This window comes from Bison bison, unplaced genomic scaffold, assembly GCF_000754665.1.
Source record: "Bison bison bison isolate TAMUID 2011002044 unplaced genomic scaffold, Bison_UMD1.0 scf7180017864115, whole genome shotgun sequence".
Classification (NCBI taxonomy): domain Eukaryota; kingdom Metazoa; phylum Chordata; class Mammalia; order Artiodactyla; family Bovidae; genus Bison; species Bison bison.
The window spans coordinates 625,892-651,082 of NW_011494687.1; the positions used below are offsets into that span (position 1 = coordinate 625,892).

Consider the following 25,191-nt stretch of genomic DNA (forward strand, 5'->3'; position numbering starts at 1 on the left):
AGAGTGGGGGACCCCCGCTGCCCCGCCTCCCTCTCTCCCAATTCCGTCCCCTCTCCCTCACCCCCCCATCCTGCGCGCGCGCGGAGCTGCCTCAGGTGAGTGAGGGGCGGGGTTTGGGCGAAGCGCGAGAGGCGGGGCCTCGGCCGGCGGGGGCGGGGCCTGAGGGGCCTGGGCGTGAAGGGAGGGGGACACGTGGGCGGGGGCCTGGTGGGGAGAGGGTCGCTGGGTGGGCTGAGGCCTAAGGGAGGAAGCTGGCGGTGGGGGGTAGGGGTTGGCGCGAGGCCATAAGATTGACAGGGATGTAGCAGGGACCTAGGCGTCCTAAAAAGGCGGGAGATGGGTCAAAACAGAGAACCGAGGACAGGCAAGACCTGGCGTGCGCGACGCTCCTTCGTTGGGTGAGGCTGGGGTAGAATAGAAGGATAGGGTGGAGAAAGGATTAGACTGGGTACTTTGGCAAAGAAGCAAGAGGCTGCGGGTGGCTAGGGGGAGATGTCGGTCAAGAAGGTTAGCGAGAAAGACATAGGCCTAAATGGGAAGGCAATGAGCAGAGTGGGAGAAACAAGTGGTAGAGAAGAAACTTAGGGTGGAGCAAAAAGTGCTGTGTGCGGCACTATGCAGGGTGAGAATTCCGGGGAACCTGAGAAGCAAGGCTGGGAAGGAAGAGATTCATTGCATAGGAGCGTTAAGAAAGAAATGTAACAGGCAGAAGTCCTGGGGCAGACAACCAGAGAGAAAAACAGACCTGGGAAGCAAGTCTAAACTAAAACAGCCTTCCTTGTACCTCCTCACACAGCCCCATCCCAGTTATTTTCTTACCCCAGTTTGCTAGAGTTGTAGAATCTCATTGTTTGATTTCTGTGCTTTAAAAAAAAAAAAAAAACTATGAGTGATCCTGTCTAGTGACAATGTTTAATGGGAACATGGGACTTTAGATAGGAGATATTTAGAAAATATGGTACCCCCCAAGGTCATGAATTTACTGACTCTGCTTCCAGGAAGATTTGATATATCACCAACCACAGTGTGTCAACACTGAACAACTTCTTTCACCTCAGTCCCTTCTCTTATAAAGGAAAATTGTCTACTGTCGTGACTTAAACACCTCCATTTATTTACATATTTGAGAGCTCCAGCTATGCCCCAGTCTCCCCAGTATGAGCCCTCAAAGCATCAGTGGTGAGCTTGGTATGATTGTGACTTATAGGTCAACTCTAGGCCTTCCAATATTATGACCAAACAGAAGTCTGTTGAGGCCTGGCTACTTCCCCTTACTGCTACTTGTTCACCTTGCCTGTGTGAAGGTACATGTTCATATCCTTGGGGGAAAAAAAAAAGTGAAAGTCCCTCAGTTTTGTCTGACTCTTTGCTACCCCATGGATTGTAGCGTGCCAGATTCTTCTATCCATGGGATTTTCCAGGCAGTAATACTGCAGTGGGTTGCCATTTCCTTCTCCAAAACTGTCTACTGTTGTGACTTAAACACCCCCACTTACATGTTTGAGAGCTCCAGCTTACCCTAGTCTCTCCAGTCTGAGCCCTCAGAGCATCAGTGGTGAGCCTGGTGTGGTTGTGACTTGCTCACACATCAACTCTAGGCCTTCCAATATCATGACCAAACAGAAGACTATTGAGGCCTGACTGTTTCCCCTTACTGCTACTTTTCCTTGGGAGAAAAAAAAAAAAAATGTCGCTCAGTCTTGTCTAGCTCTGTGGCTACATGGACTGTAGCTTGCCAGGTTCCTCTTCCCATGGAATTCTCCAGGCAAGAATACTGGAGTGTGTAGCCATTCCCTTCTCCAGGGGATCTTCCTGACCCAGGGATTGAACATGGGTCTCCTGCATTGCAGGCAGATTCTTTACTATCTGAGCCACTTTAGGAAGCATTAACAACAGGTGTCTAACTACCTAGAATATTTCCACTTAAGATAACTCAAATTCTGAGGACAAGACCAGATAAAAGGCCAAATTAGACACTCTGGGTGTGGCATCTTATTTGGTAGGGTATGTGAAATGTCCAGCCAGGAATTCCTCATCTCCTCATGGGTCTGCCAGTAGATCAGTGAATCTTTCTTTGGGGTATGCGGTATGCGGTATTCGGCCTTCCCCACTTACAGCCTAATTCAGAGAATCCAGACAGCTCCCTGGATCACAAGAACAGTCAAACTAGTGGCTCCTGAGATAAAGTCTTTATAAAAGAAAATAGCCTTACCATTGGGAATCAGAAGAGGTCTCAGTGGACCTTCTGGGGTGGGCCCCAGGATGGTGGGAGATGCCCTCAATTTGGCAGCTTCAGAATTATATCTTGTTCTACTCAACAGATGTTGACTTCTCAAGCACAAAACATAATGACTTTGCTGCCCACTGAGTGGATATATGTGTAAGAGATTCACTTTGCTGTACACTCGAAACTAACACAACATTGTAAATCAACTAAACCTCCATAAAAATTAAAATCATCATCATCATCATCACTGGGGAGGGACCTCCCTGGTGGTCCAGTGGCTATGGCTCAACGCTCCCAAGGGGGCCTGGGTTTGACCCCTGGTCAGAGAACTATATTCCACATGCTGCAAGGAAGATCAAAGATCCCACATACCACAACTAAGACCTGGTGCAGCCAAATAAATAAATATTTTAAAAATAATAATGATCCCTGGGCTTCACTTCAGATCCTAAGTGAGACCAAAGGAAAAAAATTCCCCTTCTCCCTACTGCAACCAAAAGGATGACATGGAGACTTAGCCCTCTCTCCACTTCCACCTGCATTTTTCAGCAACATCCTTGTCACTACCTTTCTACCCATGAAGCCACATGGAGTGTGTTTTAAATTCCAATTTTGGAGTATCACTGGGTCAAACAGGATTCTTTGGAGGATTTGAAGAGCTTTCATTACTTGTGATGTCCACCTTATTTCAGGCTTTCAGAGCCAGTACATAGAGAAAACTTGACTTTCTGATATTTTTGTCACCAATAGTTAGAGCTGTGGGTATGTTTTTGTGGAGATGGGGATGGTAGCTGAAGCCTGACCTTGGAAGTCAGACCTTGGACTGGTCTCAGTTGCTGCTTGTCAGGAAGTGTGGTGGGAAATCTTCTGTCTAGAAGGGAATACCTGTTCCTGCCCATTCCTGTTCAAATGCAACATTATGTTGATGAGAGAAAGCCAGGGCCTTGGAGGGCTCTGTTTAGGGTGCCAGGTGCATTTGAAAGAACAAGGAAGAAAATCTTTGTCTCAGGTTACAATGACCAACCTTTCCTCCCTCCTCACAGAGATATTTCCTTTTAAATTGGGAAGCTGGCTGTTTCTAGGTACTTTGTATTCAGCTCACTGAACTGAATTTACAGTACATATATGCCTACCTCCATCACTGAATGATGTCTGTGTTGCTGTAAAGTCAGTTTCCTTTTGAGATCTTTGAACTAAGCCTATCTTGTGTTGCTAATTTCTCTCACATTATACCTCCTCCCCCTCTGGTGTGTCTCCAATCTGCACTGCCTAATTTGACCCAGTTCCTCTAAGGAGAGGCCTGGCAGGCCAGGGAGCCGGGAATGGGAAGGTGGAGACGGATATGCTGCCTGGAGATTTGAGCAAACAGTGAAGTACATCTCTTGATGTGCTCCTGGCTCTCAGAATACCAGAATCAGGAGCAGCAGAATCTCAGTTCCATCCCACTCCCAGGGCTCCCAACTTGGCATTTAGACCAGTTGGAGGCAGCTAAAGACTGATTTTGCCCAAGATGTGTCATAGAGCACCTGTTGAGAACAATTTTGAAGCAGAAGAGCTCAGTTTACTTCTAGGAATCAAGTTCAACTCAGAAAACAACTCCTTCAGACCCTTCTGGAAATTGTTTTAAGACCATTTGGACAGGTGTCCAAAAATGAGATGCACTTCCTGAGCCAGTACTAACTGAAATTCTATGCTTCAACTGCTCTGCCCACCTAGTGCCTTTCTAGCTCCGGGTTCATACAAACACACAATCCCATTAGGATGTTTCTCCCGGTAGAGCCTGCTGAACTGGCTTTTTCTTTTAAGTAACAGACCCCACTCCCATGGGGATCACAGCAAAGGAAAAGATGTAAGAACCAGGGAAATTGATACTAGAACCAGGGAAAAGCAAGAAAATCCAAAGGCATTGAGTACCCTGGCTTAAGAAAGGAAGTAAGACGGTTTAATGGAAAGAGCACACCTCAGAGAGACAGGAAACTGGGGTTCCTTTCGTTGTTCCAGCTTCACTGTGAGCCCTAAGACAAGTCACTTATCTGCTCTGAGCCTCAGTTTCTCCAAGCAGAAAATGGAGAAAAACATGCTCACTCTTGCTTCTCCTGCATTGGGGGGGGTGTGTGTGTGTGTGTGTGAGTGTGTGTGTGTGTGTGTGTGTGTGTGTGAGGGAAATAACCTGTGGCATCCTGAGTTTTACAAAATCCCAAAGGGCAATTATATAGCTAATGATTCGGAAATGAAAGGGATCCCATGAGTATGGGAAGGCCCTCCCTCATATTTGCATCTCTAACTACCGAAGTTCTAGGCTAATTCCAGAGAGTTCACTAGCCACTGTGGACTTGGGCTCTTCTCATCATTGCCCCTAAGAGACCCTTCAAGGAGCCACTTATTATTGGCATGGTCTAGCAGTCTGGTCCCAAAGCTCAGTCCATACCAGGGAGGATGTCAAGAAAAAAGGAGCTGGAAATAAACCTAGAGAATTTTTTTTTCCACATCCAGGCTTCCTAGGTGAGACTAGAAATCTCTCTAATGAAATCTAGGGAGAACTGCTTTGTGAAGTGAAGCAAAGCCCCATGTCTCAGGCTTTCTCGTGAGACTTTTTAGATCATGATATCTCTCAGCACTAGACAAGAACGATAAGGGGTGTGGTGGTGGTGAAACAGAATAATAGATGCTTTCCTGATATGTGCCCTCCAGAACCCCCCACCCTCACCTCAGTCAATATAGTAGTACACTCAAACCAAATTTTCACCCATTTGCTTCAGTGAGATCCTTCAAAGAGACCCAAGAATCCTGATAGCAGCTCAGGCTGTTCTGTTGCCCCACTCTGTTGTTGTTCAGTCACTAAGTTGTGTTCAACTCTTTGCAACCCCATGGACTGTAGCACGCCCTCTGTCTTCCAGTATCTCCCAGAGTTTGTTCAATTCCTGTCCATTGAGTCAGTGATGGTATCTAACTGTCTCATCCTCTGATGCCCCCTTCTCCTTTTGCCCTCAGTCTTTCCCAGCATCAGGGTCTTTTCCAGTGAGTTGGCTCTTTGCACCAGGTGGCCAAAGTATTAGAGCTTCAGCATCAGTCCTCTCAATGAATATTCAGGGTTGATTTCCTTTAGGATTGACTGGTTTGATCTCTTTGCAGTCCAGGGAACTCTTTAAGAGTCTTCTCTAGCACCACAATACAAAAGCATCAACTCTTTGGTGCTCGGCCTTCTTTAGTTCAAGTCTCAAATCCATATGTGACTACTGGAAAAAATAATAACTTTGACTATATAGACCTTTGTCAGCAAAGTGATGTCTCTGCTTTTTAATACCCTGTATAGGTTGGTCATAGCTTTCCTTCCAAGGAGCAAGTGTCTTTTAATATAATGGCTGCAATCACCGTCCACAGTGATTTTAGAGCCCAAGAAAATAAAATCTGTCACTGTTTCCACTTTTTCCCCTTCTATTTGCCCTGAAGTCTGGGATCGAATGCCATGATCTTAGTTTTGTGAATGTTGAGTTTTTAAGCCAGTTTTTTCACTCTCCTCTTTCACTCCCATCAAGAGGCTCTTTAGTTCCTCTTTACTTTGTGCTGTTAGAGTGATATATTTGCATATCTGATATCCAGATATGATATTTCTCCCAGCAATCTTGATTCCAGCTTCTGAGTCATCCAGCCTGGCATTTCGCATGATGTACTCTGCATAGAAGTTAAATAAACAGGGTGACAATATATAGCCTTGACGTACTCCTTTCCCAATTTTGAACCAGCCAGTTGTTCCATGTAATGTTCTAACTTTTGCTTCTTGACTCACTTTCAGGTTTCTCAGGAGACAGTAAGGTGGTCTGGTACTCCTGTCTCTTTAAGAATTTCCCACGGTTTGCTGTGATCCACACAGTCAAAGGCTTTAGGGTAGTCAATGAAGCAGAAGTAGATGTTTTTCTGGAATTCCCTTGCTTTCTCCATGATCCAACAAATGTTGGCAATTTGATCTCTGATTCCTCTGCCTTTTCTAAACCCAGGTTGTTCACTTGCATGTTCTTGGTTCATGTACTGCTGAAGCCTAGCTTGAAGGATTTTGAGCATAACCTTGCTAGCATGTGAAATGAGCGCAATCGTATGGTAGTTTGAACATTCTTTGTCATTGTCCTTCTTTGGAATTAGAATGAAAACTGACCTTTTGCAGTCCTGAGTGCAGCACTTTGACAGCATCAGCTTGAGGATTTTAAATAGCTCAGCTGGAATGCTGTCACCTCCACTAGCGCTTTGTTTGTAGTAATGCTTTCTAAGGCCCACTTGACTTCATACTCCAGGATGTTTGACTTTAGGTGAGTTACCACACCATCGTGGTTATCCAGGTCATTAAGACCTTTTTTGTATAGTTTTGTGTATTTTTGCCACCTCTTCTTAATCTCTTCTGCTTCTGTTAGGTCCTTCCTGTTTCTGTCCTTTATCGTGCCTGTCTTTGCATGAAATGTTCCCTTGATATCTCCAATTTTCTTGGAAAGATCTCTAGTTTTTCCCATTCTATTGTTTTCCTCTATTTCTTTGCATTGTTCATTTAGGAAGGCCTTCTTACTTCTCCTTGCCCCACTCTAGCTCCCCAAAATCTGCCCCTGGGGTATTTATTTTTCATTAGATGACTGGTGGAAGCAATTTTAGATGTATGTAGTGGAGAAGGCAATGGCACCCCATTCCAGTACTCTTGCCTGGAAAATGCCATGGACAGAGGAGCCTGGTTGCCTGCAGTCCCTGGGGTTGCTACGAGTCAGACATGACTGAGCGACTTCACTTTCACTTTTCACTTGCATGCATTGGAGAAGGAAATGGCAACCCACTCCAGTGTTCTTGCCTGGAGAATCCCAGGGATGGTGGAGCCTGGTGGGTGCCATTTATGGGGTCACACAGAGTTGGACACGACTGAAGTGCTGCAGCAGCAGCAGCAGCAGTAAAAGTCACTCAGTCGTGTCCAACTCTTTGTGACCCCATAAACTGTATGGTCCATGGAATTCTCAAGGCCAGAATACTGGAGTGGGTAGCCTTTCTTTTCTCCAGGGGATCTTCCCAACCCAGGGATCAAACCCAGGTCTCCCGCATTGCAGGCAAATTCTTTACCAGCTGAGCCACCAGGGAAGCCCTATTCAGTCAATGCTACTACTATATTTGCTTATTTAATAAACTTTAAGTTCCATTCTTCTAGACTGTTGCTAGTATTCTCAAAGACTTTTCTCAAAATTTTGCATTTTTGGTTTTCACTTTTTGGAAAATGTAAGGATGAATTCCACTGCTCTGAACATCTACTATTGTTCTAGATAGGAGATGGATGTATGTAAATTTCTACCAAATAGGGATTTTTTTTTTCTCCTCCCACAGGCTCCTAAGAAGATAATTCATTGCAACAAATTATCACTTTTAATTGTCCTCACTTCTGGATTGTTTAATACTCTACTGCCAATTACTGTTTGCCTTCCCTCAAATAGACTAATCTGCATTTTAAATTCAGGTCCCCCCTCAACTCCCCTTTAAAAAAAATAAAGGTAGCAAAGTAATTGACAAAAAGTAAGAAGAAACCACTTAAGGATTTAATGTCCCCTTTCTGAACCTGAGGTGGGCCACTCTCCTCTATCTTCTACTTTCCCGTCCCCCTTCCTCCGCCCACCCAAACATGTTTCCCTTGAATGACTGGATCTAAACTTCTTAGATTACTACTCCCTTCTTAACAAAGTGTAGCGACTCTGTGGGGTTGTTTCTTTGCCTGATGAGCACTGAGCTGTAACGTGTCTCCTTTCCTACACCATCAGCTTCACTTATAGAGAGAGGGTCTACTCTCCAAACAACACAATCAGGGACCAGTTCGGAATGAGACAGCGTTTCCACCTGAGAGACTGGGGAAGCCTGCAGAAGTTGGGGGTTGGAGGAGACCCTGGGGTTTGGAAGTCAGGGTACATCGTCTTTGTCATCAGGACAAAGTCTGAGGTTTTGCTTTGTTAGAATAGGGTCAGAGCACACTTAAGTAGTCCTTTAGGGTTCTTGCTAACTCCAGGATGTTAGAAAAACTACTCCCTTTCCAGATCTGGCTTCTAATAGTAGCTGTTTTCTCTTCCAGCAGAGTCTCTCTAAGATGGACATAGAAGACTGCAATGGCCGCTCCTATATGTCTGGTATGTCCTCTTGTGCTTTCTGTTTGTCAGGGGCTGGGAGCGCGCTCTCCTGTGGAGCAGAGTGGAGAGCCTTCAGCTTAGCACGTGACCTCCCAGTGCATCGCAGTCTTGGAACTGTCACTTTTGGTAGTGCTAGATAGAGTGGTTTATTTTGTTAATTTTACTTTCCCTAAAAAGTGATTCTCTTCCCAGACTTCTTGGAGGATAGGAGCAGGGGAAGGAAATAAGAGGGGTACTGTGAGTGGAGACTACTAGAGAGAAGAGATTTGAAACAAAGTAGTGGAAGCAAGATCTGGTTCCTTCTCCTATGCCGAGGTCACTAACCAAACATGACACCCAGGGTTTCAAACCTCAAAGGCCTGAAGGGGCCAGGTAGGATGTAACAGAGTGAACTGGGCTCAGATAATGAGCAGAAGAAAGTGATGGGGATGGTCATGGGCTGGAGAGTACATGTCCTTCCTCAAGGAGCAACAGCTCTGCAGGGTCCACCGGAATGTGTATCCAGTGTGGCCAAAGCTTCCAGTTTTTCAAAAGAAATCAGAAATCAGGATTTTATATGGAATGTCTCCCTTTAAAAATAATAATTTGTATTTTAAGAAATGTTCCATGGGGCAAGCCAAATTTGTCTATAGTCTGAATTCAGCCAGTGGGCCAAGAGCTTACACATTTGAAGTAGAGAGAGAGGGAGACCAATTCTCCCCCTATCTTTTCCATGATCATAAAGCTTTTTATACCTGCCAAATACTCTTATGAGGCAGAAGAGATCCCAGCTTGTAGTATGGATGGCTTTTAGGGATACTTTCATATCCCTAAAATGGATAAAAAGGGAGATTGCAAGATGGGCCAGATACACATATGAGAGTTATTGGCAGCACCCACATAATGTCAAAGTAAGAATTTGACTCTGACCCCTTTCTCACTTAAGGAGGGAAGGAGTTGGGATTGGTACAGGCATTGATACCTGCTACATGCTGGACAACACCTGTTCTCAGGACCCTGCCTTGGAGCTGAGGACACTCAGAGGAAAACTAGTCCCTCCCCTAAGGCAGGCAAGTGAGAAACTGGGAAGCTGGCTGAGGAAATACCCACGGAGCACTTTTCAGCCTATCCCTGGAGAACGTTGGATATTAGAAGAAAACTGAGTGTATTAGCATCACTGTGCTATGAAACCAAGCTTTCCCAGCTTTCAGCAAGTTGGCACTTCCTAGATGAGAAGAGTCCTCAGCAAAGGATTGTTTTTGAATGAAAGTGGAGGCCAGAAACCACTCACCTGTGTTTTGAGAATTCTAGATGTCAGCAGCTACCATAGAGAGGGACGGGGACTGGGGGAGGGGGGCCGGGAGTCAAGGAAGGGCTAACATGAGCTCTGAAAAGCAACCCCTGCAGGACCAGACATGGCTGAGACAGTCCATGTGAGGGTCTCCTGAGAGCTGCCTCCGCACCCCTGCCCTGCGCTGAGCCATCTCTCCTGGACTGATGGGGAAGCGGTGGGAGAGGTCGCAGTGTGCACCCCCTAAAGCGCATGGCGGAGGGTCACCACCACTCTTCTGCCTCTATACCCGGGGACTTTCCCTTGCCTGGCCAACTGATGAAGGGGGAATCTCTCCTGTTCTCCAAAGAGGTTTTCGCCGCACAGAACCAATTACAGAAAGTCCACCTCTTCCTTCCTTATCTCTTTCTTTGGAAAGATCATTCCCTGGGGTTGGGGGAGGGCAGTGGGGTGGGGAGAGAGGGAAGAAAGGAGAGTCCATTCGTTTACCACACAGATGCTCTCCCCGCCCCCACTCCCTATCTTTCTAGGGAAACTGAGTTGCTCAAACCCAGCTCATGCAATTAATTGACTGAGCAGTGCTTGTTCGATGTTTTCTGGTACTGTGAAATGTTTAAGGGAACCTTGGCAGAAAGGGGTCCAGAGGTAGGCAGCCCAAAGTTTTCCAGCCCCTCCCATCCCCTAATTCTTGGAATCAGAAAATCTAGTCTTCCAAAGTAGGTCAGCACGGCCGTGAGCAGCTCTTCTGGAAGGGAAGGGAGCCGAGGCCTTGTCTTGATGGAGGGCAGATTCATCCAGGGCTGTCGGCGGCTGGGGCCCCAGGGGCACAGGAGGGGATGGGAGGTGGGGAGACCAGACCAGCACTTTGCCTGGGATCCGAAAGGGCTCCAGGCCACAGTGCAACACTAGCCCCGAGATCAGACTGTGCAGGGCCCTCTGGCTGCTGGGAAGGGGGAGGCTGTCAGTCCCGCCCACCCCACCCCACCCCAATCTGGAGAGCGACCTCCCTCCTGGAGGAGGAAGAAAAGGAGGGAAGACAAGGGCCTGAGTTCGGTGGGGGAGGGGCTTTCTGCTGATCTGGAGCCTTGAAGCTGCCCCTTGTCCTGGGCCCCATGACCTCTGAGGCCTTGTCTTCCCCAGCTGGCAAAGGATTGGGCCTTCCCTGGGGCCCCCCTCTTTCTCTCCCTACCCCGCGGGCCCATCCATCTCCCTCTCTCTCTTGCACACACTCTTGTGTCTCTCAGGCATTTGTTGTGCAGTTCCTCTTTGTCTGCTGGGCACGAGGGCAGCAGCATCTGCCTCCCTCCCTGTGCACCCCCCACCCCAAGCCCTTCACCGTATTGAGAAAGGGATGCTGTAGCCTAGCGACCCCCCCACCAGAGGCACAGACACATTCTCTCCAGCCCCCTCCCCAGGCACATTCAAGCGTGTGCTGCTTGCGCTCTCTCCCTCTCTCTCTCTCCCCCCCACCTCTCGCACCCTCTCTCTCTCTCTCTCTCTCTCACACACTCACACACACACACACACACTCATACACACACACACACTCATACACACACACACACACACACACACACACACCCTGGGCTGAGTTCTTCTCGCTGGCTGCAGCCGTGGGCCTCTGCTCACCGAGCCGCTGCCGCTGCCTGCGAAATGACGGCGGTTCCCCTCACTTCCAGGAATCCACGCTTCCTGGAAGGTGAGTGGCTGGGCTCACCCCTGCCTGCCACCGAGACGCAGACATGCACACACCACCCGCACTCGCTCGCCGTTTCCAAGGCGGCGGCCGCGCTCGCACCCCAGGGTCTCAACGGCAAGGGAAGGATAATGTAAGTTCAGGCAGAAGGTGGCTAGTGGAGGGGGGCGGGAGGGGGGGCTGCTGCTGGGGCTGGGGGAGCCAATTCAGTAACAACTCCCCGAGCCTGAGGAGAGGGAGAGGACGTGGGGGCTGGTGTGTGGAGCGGGGGAGGGGCGTTCCCCGTCACACTTGCGGAGGATGGGGAAGGGTGTTTGGTGTTGCTAAGCAAAGGCTGCGACTTGGTCAGTGCGAGCTTGTGGTGACATCTTGATTAGGCCTTGGGGACAGATGTAGAGCTGCCTGGGGTGAAATGCCGAGACAGGCTGGGGTGGGAATGGGTCATAAAAGAACCTAGGTAAAGAGGGGTGCCCCGGCAGCAGATGCCTCCACCTGGAACTGAGATGCGAGGGGCCTCAGCCTCCTCCCCACAATAGAGCTGGGGATGGGCATCTTTCTCTGCTCCTGTCCCCACTCTTCCCTGCCAGCGGGCTAGCATCCTGCCCCCTGGAGCCCATGGTCAAGAAGGCAAAGCAGTTAGGACGAGGTCCCTTCAGAAAAGCGTGGAGGCTCTGGGACCCCACAGCTGGCTCCTCCCTCTGTTTGGAGGAATGGAGGAAGGGCAGCAGGACCCGAGGGCTGGGCCCCCTCAACTGGGAAACACATCTAGCTGGTGGGACACTGCTCCAGTTCCTTTCTCTCCTTCCTGCTTTTCTGCCCTTTACCCACCTCCTGGTTCCTCTGATGTGAACCTCATGATTTGGCTTTGCCCTCCAGGGGGTTTGGATTCAGCCAACCTAGGATGACTTTGACCAAGAAAATTTCTCTGAGACCTAAGGGCAACCCTAATTCTCGGCTTTGGTAGTCTGGGATTTCTCGGGAGTCCCAGGCATTTGAAATTCCCTCACTGGGTTTTCTGGGGCCGAGAGAGGAACTGCTGAACTTCCTAAATCGGACTCTTGTTCTCTTCACCATCTGGCTAAAACTCAAAATCCCTGGAGCCCCCAAAGACTTTCTAACCCCTGAAATGGATTTATTTCAGGTATTAGTCCCATAAAAGCTGGCCTGAGCCTGTTTCGCCTCTTACCTGTATCCTAGGGAGGGCAATGGCATCAAAGAGCCTCTTGAACTACAGGTGTGACCCTGGAAGTACCTGCTCCTCCTGTACCCAGGCCTTAAGAGGGAGAGCTGAAGAGAACGTTTCCCCTTACTGTCCCTAAATATCCCTTTAAGGATGTTTTCCCCATATATCAAGCCCCAGGCCCCAAGAGGCAGCCTCAGCCCAGTAGGCTGGGACCAGCGATGGATTTCCAGCAACCTCACTCATCCTTTTAGGGTCAAGGACTTAGCACCAGGCCCCGGAGCCCTGTTCTTCCCCCATTACTAACATCCAGTGATTTAGGACAAGTCAGCCCTTCCAACCTTAGCCAACCCTACTCAGTTAAAAGGACATATTTTAAAACTGGGTCTGAGTCTACAGGTCTCAACCCACAGCTCTGAGATGCTCACTTGGTGATATGTGTGTGGTATTGATAGGGGGCAACATTTTTTTTTTTTTTTAGATAACCACGGCTCATCTAAAGAGCCGCAGCTGGGGAACCTCGGTTTCAAGCCGTAAGGCTTCTTCGATAGGTAGTGAATGAATGTCCTCAGGCTTTGATGGGCTAGAGTGGGGGAAATGGGACTTTTAGTAGAGGAGATGAATGGGAAATGGTCCCAAAGTCCTGAGTGGTTGTTTTCTTCCCACTGACCAAAGCTGGAGAGGGATCCCTCAGGAGGGTGTGTTCCGGATTTCTTGCCTCAGGCCCAAGACTCCAACCATTTTATAATGGAATCTTTATTTTGTGAAAGTAAGTATGTACATAGCTGGGAAATTGGGTAAAGTGCTAATAGGTGGACTTTAGGGATGAATTTTAGGGTTTCTCTCTCTTTCTCTCTCTCTCTGTGTCTTCCATATTTAGACCTGTGTGCACACATCTATGCATGTTCATGTTAGCAGATAATGTAGACGGCTAGCCCAGTGTTTATCCCCGTAGGTATGTTCTCTTTATGTCTATCTACCTATGTGATATGTGTCCGTGTCTGTGTTTATCTACGTGTGTTGTATTTCACATGTATATTTGTGCAGAAGATTGTGGGGAGGAGGGTTTTTTTAAAAGACGTGATTCGTATATTCAGGTATGTTATCTGATTTTTAAAAACATACGTGACACTCATAGAAAGCATTTTTACAAAGCTATTTGTCAACAAGTTAAAATGCATATATATTGAGAATACACTGATTATTTCACTGTCAAGGGAATGTCAAATAGTAACTATGTGATTGGAATACTATCAGATGGAGGTTTTCTAGAATAGCTACATTTTTGCTGATTTTAGAGTGAGATGGACCCAGGTCTCCCCTTCTGAAACAGTGACTCCCAGTTAGCTCTACACAGGTGAGGGTTAAGGACACGGGTACTTACTATTTGTGATCAGATCCGGGTTCCACCGCTACCAGCTCTGTGACCTTGGACAAGTAACAGAGCTGTTTTTGTGCCTCAGTTTCCTCATCTGTAAAATTAAAGATCATACCAGCCCTTACTTCACAGGGTTGTTGTGAAGATTCAATGAGATAATTCTTTTAAAGTGCATAGAATGATGCCTGGCATGTAGTAAGCACTCAATTAATGTTAGCTGCTATCATTATGATTACTATTATTATCATTAGATTCAGGGACAATTCCAGCTGCCCTTCCTGCAGATCCCGAATCCAGTGTCGGGGGCTCCGGAGAGTAACAGTAGGGAAGAACGTCTGTCCTGAACTGCCTCCCTCGCAAGGCCCCCATTTTCCTCTCCACCCCGGCCCGCCTAGCCCCAGCCCTGCTTCCTGTGGACGTCAGGCAGTGATGCTCTTCCCCTCAGGCCTAGATGAAGGTAGGGTGGGCAAGGCGCAGCCACTGAGCTCGCGGAAGTCAGCACCGGGCACCCAGGCTGGCGAGGGCACCAGGTATGGTGCCCCACATACAACGCTGCCTCGTACGTGGCTACAAGATAAATGTTTGTGAAATGTAACTGAACTTTGAAGAGATCAGATGTAGACGGAAAATGGCTCAAGCTGCAGCTTCACCTTCCTTCTTGTTCTCTCCTCCAAGGTAGCGGGGACTCATCTCTGGAGAAGGAATTCCTCGGGGCCCCAGTGGGGCCCTCAGTGAGCACCCCCAACAGCCAGCACTCTTCTCCCAGCCGCTCCCTCAGTGGTAAGTGCAGCCTCCAGCCTCCCGGGCCCTGGGCACCCAGTGTGTGTCTGGCCCTCAGTTCACCTTCCATGGCAGCCATTTCCCGCTCACTGCCTCCCTCTGATTTCCGGCCCAGAGTACCTAACAGCACTAAGGAGCTCCATGTCTAGGGTTTCCGTGACTTCTGAGAGGAGGGTGAACCTTCACTGCCTAGTGACTAGGGTGGAATTGAAAGAGGCACGGGTGGGATTAAGGTAAAGGCTCCAAAGAGAAACTCTGGAACTGAGCAGATGGAAGTGGTCATGAGCTGGAGTTAGATAGGAAATAGAGATGAGAAGGATCCCCTCCTCACCCCCGCCAGTCTCCTGCCAGACAGGGTCCCCATGACTGCCCCTCCTCGCTGGCCCTGGATCTGTGACATTCTCTAAATGGTTGGAATAGCCAGGAATGTAGGTCAGAGCCAGAGCCAAAGCTCTCTCCTCAATGGCTCCTCCCTCCTCCAGTCCCCTCCAGATTTTCACAGAGGGGAATAGAGGTGTCCGGTCCTATGGGGTGGGAGGATAACGTGAGCTATGTCTGTCTTCCAGTTTTGCTCTCTTTTCAGCCCGCCGTCTCCATCTTCCTAGGACCGTTTTCCCGCCACTGTTACTCCCTGGCTTCCTGCCTGGGGCCAAGCCAGACATCTTCCTTAATGACAAGAGAGTGGAGGAAAAGGCTCCGCTTAGTTTCCTCCTCTCCCCAGTAACTGAAGACATCCCATGTACCCCAACTTTTTTCCTCGGGAAACCTGTTTGCCTCCTGGGTGGGAGAGGAGGACAAAGGTTGTCTCAGGTCCCAGCAAGACCCCATAGCACCACCCAGGATACTTAGGAGATCAGCTTCTCTTAAAGCCTGAATGTCTCAGGGCTTGGAGACAGTCTTTGGGACTTAAGGAGGGCCTCTTTGGCCCATGGGCAGGCTCCCTCCTTGATCTGTCTCTATCCTAAACACGCTCCCACCCTCCAGCCAACTCCATCAAGGTGGAGATGTACAGTGATGAGGAGTCGAGCAGACTGCTGGGGCCGGATGAGCGTCTCCTGGAGAAGGATGACAGTGTGATCGTGGAAGACTCCTTGTCAGAGCCGCTGGGCTACTGTGATGGAAGCGGGCCGGAGCCTCACTCCCCGGGGGGCATCCGCCTGCCCAATGGCAAGCTCAAGTGTGACGTCTGCGGCATGGTCTGCATTGGACCCAATGTGCTCATGGTGCACAAGCGCAGCCACACGGGTGAGTACCACAGGCGCCCCAGGCCCAGGCCATGCGGGGTCGTCTGAGGAAGGGGAGGTCTCTCCCAGCACTGTTTCTAGCTGCTAAAAAAAGGTGGGGGATGAAATCTGGACTCCCATCAACACCTGTATTTCCTGGCACTTTCCTCAACTGTAGTTGTAAAGGCAAGCTGGTGTTTGTCTCAGGAGGTGATGGAGGAGAAGACGTGTTGCCTCAAGAAGTGTCCTATAGGGGACTTCCCTGGTGGTCTAGGGGTTAAGTCTCCAAACTTCCACTTCAGGGGGCATGGGTTCGATCCCTAATCAGGGAACTAGATCCCACATGCCACAACTCAGAGATGCCACAACTAAAGGTCCTACATGTTGTAACGAAGAGCAAAGATCCAAGGGCTGAAACTAAGACCGGGCACAGCCAAATAAATAAATTTTTTTTACAAAAAGAAGGATCCTATAGTCCAACAGGGTATTGTTTGGGCTCTTCTGTCTTATGGGTTTTTTTTTAACTATGCCAGTTGGCATGTGGGAACTTAGTGCCCCACCAGGGATCAAACCTGTGCCCCTTACCATGGAAGCGCTGAGTTAACCACCGGACCACCAGGGGAAGTCCCTGTCTGATGAGCTTTTAAATAAAGGAAAACAGAAGCCTCTTCACAGTTATCTTGGGCTCCAGGCTCCTGGGGCAGAGCAGGCCCTGTGGGGCTCAGTTCTTGCTAACAGTCTTAGGCCCAGCATTCCAGGCCCAGTACCCTTCGCCCTGCCACACACCTCTAGTCCACTTCTCAGGGTGAGACTGTACCCGAGGGGTCCTTTTCAAGCAGCATTTGTGTGTGTGTGTGGCACTGCCCTGCCTTGCAAATGTGTTCTGAGCACCTTCCTTCCCTGGGCTGGGTAGAGCAGAGGGTGAGGGACTAGGTTCAACCTTCACGGTTCCTTACCCTCGCTCATCTGTGATCTCTTCTTCCCCTCACAGGGGAAAGGCCCTTCCACTGCAACCAGTGCGGTGCCTCCTTCACCCAGAAGGGCAACCTGCTGCGTCACATCAAGCTGCACTCCGGGGAGAAGCCCTTCAAGTGCCCCTTCTGCAACTATGCCTGCCGCCGGCGCGACGCACTCACTGGCCACCTCCGCACACACTCGGGTAGGCCGCATGTCCGGAATACCCAGTAAATAGAGCTCAGCCACTTCTGTAGTATTGGAGGGTTACAGTGTCTACCACTGAGGGCGGAAGAGCACTCCCAGAACAGAGCAGCAGGCCCCAGGGCATTTGGGGCTCTTTGATGGGATATTTTACATCTGCCATGCTCTGCGACATGGAGCAAGAAGAGCATGGGTGATATTCCTGGCTGTCAATAGTCACCCTCCCTAACTTGGCTTTTAATGTTCATGCTGATGCCAGAACCATCTGGGGCCCATCACCCTCCCTTCTGAGCACCAGGGACACCCCTCCTTCCACTCTGATGTGCTCCAGCCCCACACCTGTCACCATCTTCACCACCCCGCACAAACACCAGAGGTCTCTGGCAACCTCTGTCTGTCCTCCCCGAGACTTCCGGCTGGTTCCTGTAAATTTCCACAGGCCTCTAAAACTAGAAGAAAGGGAGCCTAGGAAAAGAGTGTCCCATTTCTGTTTCCCATCTCACGAGGTCGTCACCTTCCTAGAGGCAAGAGCAAATCCAGAGGGTGCCGGGAGGTCAGTGTTGGGAACACTGCCAGGGACCCGGACTAACCAGGTTTCCTAGCCCCAGCCAAGACAGGTTAAGTCAACATCTTTCTGGATCAGCTGGACAGGCAGCACTTTTGAAGCCTTTAAGTTTTAAGCTTTTGAATTGGACTTGGGAAAAGGCCAGGAGCTGAGCTGGCAGGAAGGAGGGAGCTCAAGATTGGGAAAAGGAAGGAAGAAGGGCAGAGGGGAAACGATTAGTAGGGTCTGTCCTTGGAAACTTTCCTTGTTTTTTCTCTTTTCTTAAACTCTCCTGGGCCAGGATTTAAAGGGCCAGAACAATCACCTCACCACCCTCTTGTTCCAGATTTCCCCAGCCACCTACCTCGTTCTAGCTTCTCTTACTTTGGAACTGAGACCTCTTTCTCTCTATGTATGTGGAGAACTAGGGAGAAAGATCATTATTGATTCAGGCATTATAATCTACAAATATTTTACATGTGTCTCCTCCCTCATGTAATTCTCATAACAATTCCAAGGTAGATGTTATTATCACAGAGCTTTCTATAGCCTCGCTGGAATCCAGTTAATGGCAGGTGTGAGCAGCAGGTGCGAGCAAGTCAGACTCCTTTTCTGAGGAAAAGGGTGGCTCCCCCTGCTGGTTTGGAACAAAGATGGCTTGGCCCCCTAGAATTCTTACCAACCACAGCGAAGCCAGCTGGGAGGACACTGGATGTTGTTGTGCAGGACATTTTAGGGACACAGGTGGACAGAGATACACTGTTGGGTCTCATCTCTGTGAGATGTTTTCTATCACAGCCCACACTATATGAAAGAAAAGGGAGTTCCCCTCCCAGATGTTAGACCGTCTCCCCAAGAGTCTTGGGTGGACGAGGACCGCAGCATTCATCTTATGCCCCAGCCGCTTGGGTTTACAAAGAAAGAGCAAAAAGGCAGTTGGTGACTTAGTCTAGGCCCAGGTTAGGTGTATGTGAGTAGGTGCAGGGGCCAGTAGTAATTACCAGCCTCCTGAAGATACCCTCTCCTGTCTCCCTGTTCAGTAGTGGCAACATACTTTCACAAATATCCTCTCTCAAGTTGTTTTCAAAGGAAGTGTTGATCTCAGTTTTCCCAACCTTTTTTTCATCACTGGAAACAAAATCTTTATAACCTCTTCTTTGTTTAAAAAAAAAAACGAAGACCCCCAAAATTGGTGTTTTCTCCCTTTACTTTCCTCTGGTTATTTTATTTATTTTTCTCTTCTCAGAATTTCTGTATCAGTTATGGTTTTTCTGGGGCTCTCTTGGTATATCTCAGTGTAGCGAAAAAGAAAACTGAGCAGTTAAAACCAGGCTGGGGATGGAGGTAAAAATATAAGTAAAGGTCAGTGAACATGCCCCTCCCCACCCTGGCAGAGCTGAGGGCTCTCATTTCTGTCACCCCAGCCCACCAGTTTCCCCCAAACTGAAGCAGATAGTTCGTAAGCAAAAAAATCCCCTTGTCTGATAAACAGCCCTTACACCCGCCTGCCACATGGAAAGGTTAAACCACAGTCTGGGCCCCAGACTCTGAGATCCTGGGGTGGGGCCAGCCTGCCTGCCAGGGATGATCCCCTGCAAAGTCCCTGGGTCCTTCCTCCCTTTGAACAGCAACGTGGCCATCTTGAGGCCCACCAACAGTCCGAAGCCACGTGCCCTCTCTCCTCCCATCCCAGTGCATTGTCTCTCTTCTTCAAGGTTCAGCCATCTGGCCACTGAAGCTGGGGAAAGAAAGATGAGCCAGAGAACTCAACTGAGCCACGTCCCTTCCTCCTCACTCCCGTGCATACCTGCTCCTGGATGATTCTGCAGCTCCAGCAGGCAGTGACTCTAATGCCCTCTCTTCCCTCTCCTCTGCAGTCTCCTCCCCCACGGTGGGCAAGCCCTACAAGTGCAACTACTGCGGCCGGAGCTACAAACAGCAGAGCACCCTGGAGGAGCACAAGGAGCGGTGCCATAACTACCTGCAGAGTCTCAGCACTGAAGCCCAAGCTCTGGCTGGCCAATCAGGTGAGGCCGCAGGCAGGACCATCAAGGAGTGCAGGACAGGGGTGACCCCAGCACCTACCCTCACAGAGGGATGGGATCTCTGAAACAGATATATGTGCCGAGCACCTGAGTTGGTGCAGAGCCCCATGGTGGGTGCTGCAGGGAGATCCAGAGGTAGGGAGGATTTCATCTATGTTGTCAGTCTAATGGGAGAGAGAGAGAGCACCCAGGAGGTATGCACTCAAGGGCCAGATGCATATAATTGTCCCCACATCGCCGGAAATGTGCTGTAGTGAGCTCTAGATGGGGTGTAGTAAGCAGAGTGCCATTTCCCAGGCATCCGATATTACCTTCCTCAGCTACCGACCTGCTGGTTTTCTCCAGGCAAAGGCAGCTGGGCCTCTGCTTCCCCTGCTCAGCTGCTCCTGCCTGTCGTGCCCTCCCCACCCCACTCCTGCTCCCTCCCACCAGGTGATGAGATACGGGACCTGGAGATGGTGCCAGACTCCATGCTGCACTCATCCTCTGAGAGGCCAACTTTCATTGATCGTTTGGCCAACAGCCTCACCAAACGCAAGCGTTCCACCCCCCAGAAGTTTGTAGGTAAGAGTCCAGTTGGAGAGGAGACATCAGCTGGAAGCCACCACTTGTCTAAATCTGAGCACTGGTGGCTATTAGACCAGCTGGATCTGGAGATTTGCTTGGGGTAGAAGAGAGCAGCCTGGTGGTCTCTTAGTGTTCAGAATGTATTGCCAGAATCGGGGGGGAGTGAAGAAGGAGAACATCCCTCACGAAGGGGAAGAGGGGTCAGAGGTGAGGGCTCTCAGGATGGTTGTAAGAGGAGAGGGTTGGGGGTCAGGCTTTTCCAGTTTTTGAAAATGGCAAGGACTTCTGTTTATGGGGGCTGGGAGAAGGGCCCTTTAAGTCAGTTTATGGGGACTGAGAGAAGGGCCCTTTGAGTCAGAGAGAAAAGGTGTGTATGGGGGTCCTTGGCCATTAGCTCTCTTTATGGAGAGCAATGAAGGAAGGAAGTTTTCAAGACCAGTGGGTTGGGACCAAGTCCTTCTCTAAGATTATAGCCCAGGGTTGGGGAGCAGCCCCACAGAGGACCTGACCTTGTGGGAGGTAAATGAAGGGTGGTGAATAATGTTACACCCATCCCCAGGGAAAGGAGGGTGTAAAGGATTCTTTACAGGAATCCTTTGTAGGATTCTTTAGGATCCTTTTTAGGAATCTTTGTAGGATTCCTACAAAGAAGGAATCCTAGGGGAGCTTGGACTTACCCAGAGTCAGCCCTCCTGAGACCCTTCTCTCCGCAGGTGAGAAGCAGATGCGCTTCAGCCTCTCAGACCTCCCCTACGATGTGAACTCGGGCGGCTATGAGAAGGACGTGGAGCTGGTGGCACACCACGGCCTGGAGCCTGGCTTTGGAGGTTCTCTGGCCTTCGTGGGGGCCGAACATCTGCGTCCCCTCCGCCTCCCGCCCACCAATTGCATCTCAGAACTCACGCCCGTCATCAGCTCTGTCTACACTCAAATGCAGCCCCTCCCTGGCCGACTGGAGCTTCCGGGGTCCCGGGAAGCAGGTGAGGGGCCCGAGGATCTAGCTGATGGAGGTCCCCTCCTCTACCGGGCCCGAGGCCCCCTGACTGACCCTGGGGCCTCCCCCAGCAATGGCTGCCAGGACTCCACAGATACAGAGAGCAACCACGAAGATCGAGTTGGCGGGGTGGTGTCACTCCCTCAGGGCCCCCCACCCCAGCCTCCTCCCGCCGTTGTGGTGGGCCGGCCCAGTCCTGCCTACGCCAAAGAGGACCCCAAGCCACAGGAGGGGTTACTGCGGGGCACCCCAGGCCCCTCCAAGGAAGTGCTTCGGGTGGTGGGTGAAAGTGGTGAGCCGGTGAAGGCCTTCAAGTGCGAGCACTGCCGCATCCTCTTCCTGGACCACGTCATGTTCACTATCCACATGGGCTGCCACGGCTTCCGAGACCCTTTCGAGTGCAACATCTGTGGTTACCACAGCCAGGACCGGTACGAGTTCTCTTCCCACATTGTCCGGGGGGAGCACAAGGTGGGCTAGTGACCTCCTGCCCCACCGCAGTCCACCACTCCACTGCCCTGCCTGCAGGAGGCTAGCCCTGCCCCCACCATGTCCCTAGCAGTTGGGTTGTGTAGCCCCCACCACTGGCTACCTGACTTCACCCTTGACCCTGACCCATCCTCACCCATGCCCCTCCTACCCCCTGACTGATCTAAGCGTTGTGATGAAACAGGTCTTTTGCTTATCTTTCTCCTTTTTCTCTTCTCCTTTCATCCCACCATACTCACTGAGTTATTTATTAATATAATTTGTTGAGTTTTCTTTTGCTTCTTTTTTTTTAACTTATATCGCTTATCACACCCCCACCTTCCTGCCCAGTCCCCTTCCACTGTAGGCCTAATTTTTCTCTTTGCGCTTTCTCCAACAGCCCCAGGAGTAGGAAGCTCCTCTTAGTGCTAAGAGGCCCTGGGCTTCCTGATTTAGGTCCTCATCTTTTGCTGTATCTGATTCTTCCGTTTTGATGCTGATCGCTCTCTCTATTCCTACCTTAGCTCTGTGGCATTACCTCTGCTCTCTGGGACCCTTCAACCTGGTACTCCATACCTCTTGTGCCCTCTCACCTTAGGCAGCTTGCACAACTCCTGATCAAATGAAGAAATCCCTCATTTGGAAGTAGGAGAGGCTGAAGAAATTCTCCCCAGGCACCCTGGGACTGAGGGTCCTCTTGACATCCCACTAGGAATTAGAGTTCCCCAAAGCCCACATTCGGGATCTGCCTCTCCAATGTGATCTCTCTCTCTTCTCTCCTCAAACAACGCCCAACACTGCTGTACTCTCTTCAAACTGCCCGTCTACTCAGTGGTGGTTTTTCTCTCCTTGGAATGCCCCGACTTTATATTCTCAGGGGCCAAGGCTAGGTCAGCAATCCTCTGTCTCTGACACATGTGGAGCCACAGGTGCCTAACTGGGAACCAGGGAAGGGAATGGGTCAAAATTCCTCTCTTTCTCTCCCACCTCTCAAACTTCCTCACTCTAGTGACCTACTTGGGCTCTCAGGGGCTCCTAGGTCCCTGTCCTATGAGAAACTGGTGGGTTGCTGCCTGATAACAAGGGGGTATCCTCAGCCCCCAAGTCATGCTGCCTTCTCCCCCCTAGCAGGATTCACCCTCTCATCCCCGGACTCCTGGGCCCTGTTCTTAGGATCAGTGGCAGGGAGAAAAGGATGTCTCTTTTCTCTCTCCTAACTCTCAGTATAACCAAAAATTATCCCCAGGATGAGCAAGGGCATAGGCCCCTCTCCCGATTCCACTCTTGTGCCAGCAAGAATGGGATGGACAAAACTGAGCTGGGAGAGTCATCCTTTACTACCCCCTCTACACTCAGCTCCCAGATGTAGGGCAGGAGGGGGCACTCTCCTGGCTGCTGCAGAGACTCCTGGCTATTTGGGTAACCTAGATAGTGAGACGGGGGCAGGAGGAGATAGCTCCACCGCCAAGTGGAGGTCTCTTTCGACAAGAGTTCCCTGCCCAAGGCCACAGCCATCCCATTCTCTGCTTCCTTGAGATTCAAACCAAAGCCTGTTTTTCTATATTTAAAGATTAAAAAGTAAAAACCAAACAGAACACCTCACAAGTTGTAACACTTGGTCCTTTCTTTCTCTCTCTCTCTCTCTCTCCCCCTCCCCTTTTCTATCCCCTTCCATTTTTCTTTCCACATGTCCTTTCCTTATTGGCTCTTTTGCCTCCTACTTTTCTCACTCCCTATCAGGGATAATTCAGGGGGATGGTAAAGGGTTGGCTAAGGAACAGACCCTGGGATTGGGGCTCTTAAGGGCTCTAAGAGAGTCTACCTTATCCTATTATGGGAAGGGAGACCCTAAAAACTTCTTTCTCCTCTTCTCCCCCACTATGTGGTCTCCCCAAGAGAACCAGATTGTCAGGGAGGGACACTGTGGGTTGATTGTTTCTCCTTGACAATGTAGCAATAAACAGATGCTGCCAAGGGCAGGGGATCAGGGAGCCACTTGGGAGGAGAGTGGTCTCTGGAGAAGGGGAGAGTCTTCTTGAGAGCACCCCCAGGGAACTGGCTCCTTGTTTCAGAATGGCAGCAGAGTTGAGATTCATATCTGGGGTTCCCCTCAACTCTCCTGGTTATTGAGCCCGTTCCTATTAGACCTGCCCTCACCACCTCTTCTGCGTCTGCTGTGTATTTGGTGACACCTCATAAGGACTAGTCCCTTCTGGGGTATCAGAGCCTTGGGGTGCCTCATCCCCTCCCTGTCAGTTTTGGCACCTGTAACCTCCTGGAACATGAAGGACTATGCTCTGAGGCCATACTCTGAGCCCATGAGAGCAGAGACTGGAAGGGCAAGACCAGGTGCTAAGGAGGGGAGAGAAGGGCACTCTGTCTCTCTCCAGACCATCACTGCACTTTAACCAGGGTCTTAGGTACAAAATCCTACTTTCCAGAGCCTTCCAGCTCTGGAACCTCAAACATCCTCATGCTCTCTCCTAGCTCCTTTTGCATAAAAAAAAAAAAGTAAGAAAAAACACACATTGAAACCCACATGGAGAAAAGAGGTGTTTTCCTTTTATATTGATATTTAAAATCAACACCACACAAAAAAATTTCTAAATAGACACTTTTCCAGACCTTTGTTTTTTCGTGTCAGTGTCCAAGCTGCGGATGCGATTTTGTAATACTTCTGGCAGCTTCTTTCCTTGTGTACATAATATATATATAATATATATTTTTAATCAGAAGTTATGAGAACAAAAGAAAAAATAAAACACAGAAGTAAGTGCAATACCACCTCTCTTCTCTCTCTCCCAGGGTTTCATTTGTAGCCTATGCTTGGTGTCTCCTTGGATCTTACCCCTTCACCTCCTCCTCTTCCTCTGGGGCCCCCTCCCTCCTTTTTTTTTTTTTTAAAGAGTTTTTCTCCTTTCTCAAGAGGAGTTAAACTAGCTTTTGAGACTTATTGCAAAGCATTTTGTATATGTAATATATTGTAAGTAAATATTTGTGTAACGGAGATATACTACTGTAAGTTTTGTACTGTACTGGCTGAAGGTCTGTTATAAATAAACATGAGTAATTTAACACCCCTGGTTGTTTTTGCAGACTTCCTTTGCCTTGCTTTTCTGCTGGGAGGGAGGGGGGCCTCCTTGTAGCGTATTATACCAACTACTAAATGTTTTGAGGCTCAGCTGGTAAAGAATCTGCCTGCAACATGGGAGACCTGGGTTGGGAAGATCCCCTGGAGAAGGGAAAGGCTCCATACTCCAGTATTCTGGCCTGGAAAATTCCATGGACTATATAATCCATGGGGTTGCAAAGAGTCGGACACAACTTAGCATTCACTTTCACTTTCGCACGTTTTTGAAGATGAACAAGTCTTAAGACTGAGAGGAAACCAAACAAGAATGCTCAAGATGTTACTACAGAACAGAAGAATTTTCAAACTAGAATGGGAAGTGGAGGAGATTTTCCCACCAGGAGTGCCTTCAGGATAGGAGAGAAAGCCCAACCTGCCCATGCATACAAAGCAGAGA

The 25,191-nt window shown here is 49.5% G+C and overlaps 1 protein-coding gene across 4 annotated transcripts; it reads left to right on the forward strand.

Moving 5' to 3' along the window:
* The first annotated feature begins 13 nt into the window (after positions 1–13).
* On the forward strand, positions 14–24,739 carry IKZF4 (IKAROS family zinc finger 4 (Eos)). Of its 4 annotated transcripts, XM_010839206.1 has the most exons (8): positions 14–95; positions 8,310–8,361; positions 14,561–14,665; positions 15,650–15,910; positions 16,880–17,047; positions 19,468–19,617; positions 20,068–20,199; positions 20,916–24,739. In XM_010839206.1, the coding sequence occupies exons 2-8, from the start codon at positions 8,322–8,324 to the stop codon at positions 21,674–21,676; spliced, it is 1,617 nt and encodes a 538-aa protein (XP_010837508.1). In that variant the 5' UTR covers positions 14–95; positions 8,310–8,321; the 3' UTR covers positions 21,677–24,739. The 4 variants fall into 4 exon arrangements, with proteins under 4 accessions (XP_010837508.1, XP_010837507.1, XP_010837510.1 ...); XM_010839205.1 differs by lacking the exons at positions 14–95; positions 8,310–8,361 and adding an exon at positions 11,245–11,460 and having other exon boundaries at positions 14,565–14,665; positions 19,468–19,614; positions 20,065–20,199; XM_010839208.1 differs by lacking the exons at positions 14–95; positions 8,310–8,361 and adding an exon at positions 11,384–11,460.
* Positions 24,740–25,191: the final 452 nt, after the last annotated feature.